This window comes from Abramis brama (genome assembly GCF_963993115.1).
Source record: "Abramis brama genome assembly, chromosome: 15".
NCBI lineage: Eukaryota > Metazoa > Chordata > Actinopteri > Cypriniformes > Leuciscidae > Abramis > Abramis brama.
This window is the reverse complement of record NC_139977.1, coordinates 7901068-7908578: the sequence shown is the minus strand read 5'-3', so window position 1 is coordinate 7908578 and position 7511 is coordinate 7901068. Positions and strand designations below refer to the sequence as shown.

The window sequence follows — 7511 nt, the reverse complement described above, 5'->3', positions numbered from 1 at the left end:
TATGCAAGCAGACAGTAATCAATCATATGTTGTCCCATAAGTTTTTACTAACATTGTATACACGTACAAGTTTCTGATAAAATCAGCAAAATTATAGCTTGAATATGCCTTCCTATGAATGGCTAAAGTTTCTCAATGCTATAATGCATGTTTAAATCGTATGATAAGAAACTCCTGATATTAGCGAAGCAATCCTAATTTCAGTTCTAAATCGAGTGTAAGCCTTCTCTGACGAAGAAATATCAGATTAGCCGCGCGTATAAATGGTACCATTTTTGAAGGTGATTGAGCGATGCTCCTCAGTCACCGATTAAGGCCTTATTATTCGTTACGTCATTGTATTCATATTAAACCGCTGAACCGCTCATATGAAACAATCACGTCGAATTAGTGGTATAAATTCTAGCCTAGCTAACTAGTAATTTGCCATTGTCTGTGAAGGGACTGTGCTGTTTTGATTTGTGAAAGAGTTGCATCACTTACATGCAACTTCATGTGTTTAAACTGGAGTTCTCAATGCAAACTTTCAGCACAACCCGATCGCTGCTCCGTTTGATTTGTGTTGTTGGTTGGCATTGGTCTCTTAGCAACACATGACACCGGGAAGTGCGAGCAGGCACTTCTGATAATCTGATAACAGCACAAAACCTCACAGACCCTTGTGTAAACAAGTGATTGCGTGTAGCCAAAGCTTGCTCCCTAGCAACCCTACACGCATACAAGTTAAAGCCCTTTACCTCGACGGATAGCTTTTAGCGCCGGCCAAAACTTAGACACGTGTGAGCGTAAAGTGTAACCTTTAAACCAAAGACTATAGACTTTGGGCCTTGGCCCTTGAAACAAAGAGATAGTGATTTGAACACGAGTAATGAGAGCCAAAGCTCCTCGAGGCTTTGAATCAAAGTAGTCAATTGCGTTACAAATGATTATTTGTTTTGAAGTGCCCTTGCGGGTGACCCCTGCTGGTCAGAACAGTGTAAGTGTAGCGACAACTCAAATCAATGAAACACCTTTTACAAACCAATCGCAGAGGTGTTATCAAAGGTGTAATCATGTAATGGCAATGCACAAACTATCTAATACCTTTTAATATGAGGTGTCTTTCAAGGCACGATATCTTAGTAAACTGTAGGGCTCGTTTTATGAAAGCTTGGTCAATCAGACCAATAAGAGATTATTAAATTCGCCTCTTCCCTTCCCTCTCTTTCTCTCTCTCTCAACCCCCTCCCTCTTGGTTTCACTTTTTAGTTGAAACCCAGATACCTTGGTCTTTATTTGTGTTTCTTTTATTTCAACTTAAGTCTACCCCTATTTATTTTTGTGAATTTATACCTGTTGAGCCTGAATATTGCTATTTAGTTAAGTTGAATTTAATTAAATCAATTTGCTTATTCAATTTCCCTTTTAGTTACCAGAGCTATGCGGACACTCCATGTTTACTCTTTATTTTGATTTTATTTCAATTTATTTATTTACTATGTTTCAGCCTGAATTTTCATATTTAGCTAAATAAAGTTTAACTAAATTTGAAATTTAATTAAATTGTTTCCCTTTCCTTTTAGTTTTGGAGCCATAAGGACATTCTACCTTTACTTATACCTTATCTTAGATATTTACTATCAACATCTTCCCTCTCTCTATAGGATTACAGTAGTTCTACACTGCATGAAAAGTGGGATTTTCGTCCCCGTAAACGGCCGGAAATCTCCATAATTTTCGGCAGTTAACGACAATTTACAGCCTGTGAACGTCGCGTTCGTCTGTGCCACATATTGACGGAAACGAACCATGACGTATGTGGAGAGCTTGCGGAGGTGCTAATGGCTCTAATTTGCATATGAATAGCAGCGCCCGGCCCTTCCAGAGAATAGCTTGAATTTCCTCACTCAGTATTGGTTGAAACCACTACATTTAAACAAGAAAAATCACTTGTGATTGGTTGGCAGATCTGTTACTATTGGTGACCCTGGGTCATTATAAATTTAAACCCCACCCCACAATTATAATAATTATATATATATATATATATGATGTTATGTTGTATATCCATGTCATTGTTATCCTATGGACTACACTATTACCATCATCAAGGACATTAATTAATTTATTGAGGAAAGGAAAATTTGCCAGGGACGTGCTGTTTATTCAAAGAAAGAGCTTTATTAGCACAAACACAAACACACAACTAATATCATATATCATATATCATATATGTACAAAGCATAGGAGATTTGCCCACACAACAAATGGGAAGCTCATGAGAAGCACAAAATCCTACAGCACTGTGAAGTGTCTGTTTTCTGCTTCAGAGCTGTAGGTAACTAGCGGCATTCTGTCTGTCTGAGGGGGGTCATGGGGGGACAACTGGCAAGCAAGGTCCACGTCAATTTCCGACAATTCACGTCAGTTTTCGGTGTTGCCTGCAAATTGCCGTGTGCAGTCGTAAACCTGAACTTCCACGACAATCTACAGTGCCGCTTACTGACGAAAATCCCACTTTTCATGCAGTGTAGCAACTGTTGTTTCCGTAACGAGCTACACAGGTTATTAGTATCCTAATTCCTGTCTGTGCTTTACCCCTCCTCACTCCTTAGCACCAAGCTAAGTACATGAAGTACGGTTAACGTAAACGCACAGTAGGCCCCAGACAGAACTGGAAACACTTCCTGTTGTTTCTTCTTTTGATCTTGATGTTTGACGTATCCCTGCTAGCTTAGTCTGACAGCAGCATAACCCATAAGTCAGTGTTTCTCAACCAGTGTGCCGCGGCACACTAGTGTGCCGTGAGAGATCGTCAGGTGTGCCGTGGGAAATTATCTAATGTCACCTAATTAACCATTGTTGGGTGCCTGTGCTGTAATAAAGTGTGGCAGATAATGTAATACTCTTCTATTCCAGTGGGTGGCAGCAGAGGCTATGAATGCCTGTAAAAACAATATAGTTAGCGCTGCGCGACCGCGCACACGCGCACACGCGACAGTGACAGTGACAGTAAGACGAGCAAGTGACAGTGATGGAGAAGTTTTTGAGACGAGAAAATGCAAATGCCGAACAGGGCCCTGGCCAAAATTCTGACCCAGATGAGGGCCCTAATATGAGTGGTCGACAAAAGAAAAAAGACAAGACGGTGAGCTCGAGGCAATACAGCGAAAGCTATCTTTCCTTCGGATTTACTTTCACCGGCGATGCGATGGCGCCAACTCCGCTGTGCTTGGTGTGTGGGGAGAAGCTTTCCAATAGCGCCATGGTGCCAAGCAAGCTTAAGCGCCATCTCCAAACTAAACACCCTTCCGTCCAAAATAAGCCGATGGACTATTTTGTACGCTTACGTACAAACAACGAGAAACAGGCAACTTTTTTGAGAAAAACCACGAAGGTAAATGAGAGAGCCCTCAAAGCTAGCTACCTTGTTGCTGAACTCGTTGCTAAATCAAAAAAGCCCCACACTGAGGCAGAAACATTAATCCTGCCAGCTTGTAAAGCCATTGTAAATGAGATGCTTGGCCCTGACGCAGCCAAAGAGATAGCTAAAGTATCTCTCTCAGATAGCACAATTGCCAGACGCATTGATGACATGTCTGTGGACATCGAAACTGTTGTTTTGGAAAAGATGCGCGTCAGTAAGAAATTCGCCTTGCAACTTGATGAGACAACAGATATTAGTGGACATTGTCAGCTCTTGGCCAATGTGCGTTTTGTGGATGGAGACGCCATTCGAGAAAATTTCCTATTTTGCAAGGCACTGCCAGAAAAATCAACAGGAGAGGAAATATTTCGGGTCACGTCGGAATATCTTGACAAAGGCGGGCTTACGTGGGAAAACTGCACAGGTGTCTGCACTGATGGAGCCGCAGCCATGGTCGGGCGCATCAAAGGCTTCGTAAGTAGGGTCAAAGAAAGAAACCCAGATATTACTGTCACGCACTGTTTTTTGCACCGTGAGGCCCTCGTTGCGAAGACCTTACCAGCAGATCTATCTCCTGTGTTGGATGATGTTGTGCGCATAGTGAACTTTGTGAAGACGCGACCTTTGAAATGTCGCTTATTTGCGTCTTTGTGTGAGGAAATGGGAGCAGAACATAAAGTCTTGTTGCTCCACACGGAGGTCCGGTGGCTGTCGCGCGGCAAAGTGCTGGCCCGTGTGTATGAGCTGCGAGAGGAACTTAAAGTTTTTCTGACAAACGAGAGGTCCGATTACTCAAAGCTGCTTGCAAGTGATGAGTGGTGTGCAAAGCTGGCATACCTGGCTGATATATTTCATCATCTGAATGAACTGAACACACGGATGCAAGGCAGAAATGAAAACCTGCTTACAAGCACTGATAAAATTAACGGATTCCGTTTAAAGGTGCAGCTCTGGCAACAACATGTGCAGCGTGGCAACCTTGAGATGTTCCCACTCACCGAAAAACTGCATGATGGCAACACTGCTGCAATGTGTGAGGTGATTGGCACACATTTGAAAACTCTTGAGGAGAAGTTGTCATTTTATTTCTCTTCAGCCTTCACAGAATGCCTTGACTGGGTTAGGGACCCATACAGCTCAGCATCCGTTGCTGGAAAGGACATGACTTTAAAAGAACAAGAGGAACTCATTGAACTGAAACAAGATCGTGGTTTAAAGCTAAACTTTGCTGATCTTCCTTTGGACAGTTTTTGGTTATCTGTTGCCAAGGAGTTCCCCATTCTGGCCAACAAAGCTATTTTGACATTGCTCCCGTTTTCAACCACATATCTGTGTGAGCTGAGCTTCTCAAGCTTGACTGCGATAAAAACTAAAAACAGAGAGAGACTGAGATCTGTTGAGGAAGAGCTTCGTGTGTGTCTTTCTACCATTCCTGCCAGGATATCCATTTTGTGTTCATTGAAACAGGCCCAGGCTTCACACTAAGTGAGTATAAATACATTTAGAAACTATAGTATTAATTATATGTATTATATGTACTGTTAAAATGTAATTTTGGTTGGTGGTGTGCCCCAGGATTTTGTAAATGTAAAAAATGTGCCGCGGCTCAAAAAAGGTTGAAAATCACTGCCATAAGTGACACCTGTTTACCTATGTCTCCTAGCTAAACTTAAGTAGGTAAAACACTCCTTTCTTCCCTTTCTGATTTCATCTTATTGTTGTCGAGTAGGCCTGATGTATAGAGATGAGGACTCAAATGCAGTGATGAGAAGTGAAAAGTTTATTAGTAAACTTTGTGAACAAAATAAAGTTCAGTGACACAATGAACAAATGTTTAGTCTTTTGGTGGTTCCTGTGAGCACAGCACACACATACGGACGTAGAGAGAAGAGGAGACCACTGACAGACAGAGAGATCCCAGGAATGTCCAGCAATAGACGAGAATTGGGTCCAGCAGGCAACAGTCCTGCACCAACCCCCACGTCTAGGTTTCCTGAACACAGATCATAGGTAAGCAAAACAGAGAACACAAACAGACAAGGAACGCACACCCGACATGAAACAATCCACTGACAACACTGGTAGACACAGGTGGGAATATAAAGGGTAGGGGGAACGAGCAACAGGTGAGGAAGATCAGCTCGTGATTGTGCTAATTGCCCACATCACAAGCTGCAGAAATGACAGGACAAAACAAAACAACAGAGAGGGGCCGGTGACACACCCTGACCCGTGACAATTTTTTTTATTTTGGTTCTGCTCTATTTGTTACTCTCGTAGTATAACATGTGAAAAAGAACCATCAGTATTTTGAGTAATAGTTTTATGACATGTAAAAGCCCAGTCATCAGTCAACGTTGCTTAAAGCACGTCACCTAAGATACTCAAAACCTTTTTGTTGTGTGTGCTCACCAGCACTAAATTTTAGCTGCACCACATCAGCTATTCACACCTTACATGGCCCACATAGCCGTTCTCCCACACAGATAGCTTACCACCTCTGTAGAAACTTGCATTTGCCTTTACCATTCCTCACAAGTATGCCAGTAGGCCTCAGACATCCAGCCTGCCACCCACCAGGACCACCTGGAGACCTGGCAGAGCAGTGTCATGGACATCCTTCAGCCTGAAGCAGTCAACGACCTGCCAAGGCAGAGAGAGGAACCGTTAGAAAATAACGAAAGCGGACGTCTGACGCCCAGCCTGAGCCACCAAGAGCTGACCAGCATCATCTTCTCCTTGGCCACGCTCCTGCAGGCCTCAAACAGGAGGTAAATGAACTAACGCTGCCAGCCAGAGAATTCCACAGAGAACGAACCCTGCTCATCGTGAAAAGGCACAGGACAGATGCACAGACCCTAACAGAGTGGAGCAACTGAAAGAGATTACCAGTCTTCAGGCGGCTGACAGCTGCTGAGCACCTGCCAACAGACGGGTAAATAACTATTTCACTCAGAGCCATCAGTGTTCCACCAGAGCTGAAGTCCAAACACTGACTCAGCAATGCTGTAACATTAGAGACAAACTCAATGTGGTCCTGAACAGACCTGAAATAGTCCAACCAACTGCAAATGGACCCCACAAGAAAGATGTACCCTGCTAAACTTCACATCAGCCGCGTAAGCTTCCCCCAGTCCTGCACAAAGGGGGGAGGAGCCAAACCCTCAGCTTAACATTTACAAAGATGGCTGCTCAGAGGTAGCTGCGTTTAATTCTCCTCCTGCATGATTTAATGTGAAACGGGTAGTCCATGTATTTTTCACTGGAAAACTGACTTCAGTATTTGAGGTTAAACATCTATCTATTTTTGACTGCTTTGGGTGAATTTGGACATTACATATGCCGCGTGTAACCAAAGCAAACCTACCACCTGCCACAGAGAGTGAAACCACAATGGCGTCTACTGAAATGTTAACTTCGCTCATTGAAACTGCACTCGAGAAACACTTTGCCAAGGCTGAGGCAACATCAAAGGAAGGATTTGCACGTTTGGAGCAACACTTGGATTCACTTCGCGCGGATTTTTCATCACTCAAAGAGGAAACAAAGACGCTTAGGGAGGCACACGCGAATCTAATGGCACGTACGGCTAATGTGGAGCAAACATCTACAGTTTTGTCCAAAACAATGTCAACAGTGGAGACAAAGTTAGCCGATTTAGAGGACCGGAGCAGACGAAACAACGTGATTGTACATGGTCTATGTGAACTGAAAGAGAATTTAAATTCTTTCCAGTATATCACGGCTCAACTACCATTGTGGTTCCCTACCCTGAGGGACGCGCCACCAGAGATCATGAGAGCGCACCGTATCGGACCTCCCCGGGGCAACGTGACCACAAAACCAAGGGTCATGATTTTCACGTGCCTAAGATACACTGACAGGGCGCGGATTTTGAAAGCAGCGAGGGACTCACCACTTGTTGTTGGAGGAAAGGAAGTGAGCTTTTCGGCTGATTATAGCCTGGCGACACGGGCCCGACGTAAATCCTGTTATCCTGCTATGGAGAAGGCTCGGCTGGTGGGTTTTCAGGCTTTCCTATTCTATCCGGCGACTATAAAGGTGTCCAAAGGCCATGAGCACAGGTTATTTGAGGATCCTGTAA

General features: G+C 43.6%; 1 protein-coding gene across 1 annotated transcript; it reads left to right on the top strand.

Moving 5' to 3' along the window:
- Positions 1-3013: 3013 nt before the first annotated feature.
- LOC311097977 (SCAN domain-containing protein 3-like) lies at positions 3014-4891 on the top strand (the record flags this gene model as incomplete). Its single annotated transcript, XM_084137984.1, has 1 exon — positions 3014-4891. One exon carries the CDS (start codon positions 3014-3016, stop codon positions 4889-4891), a length of 1878 nt encoding a protein of 625 aa, XP_083994110.1.
- Between the last annotated feature and the right edge of the window lie 2620 nt (positions 4892-7511).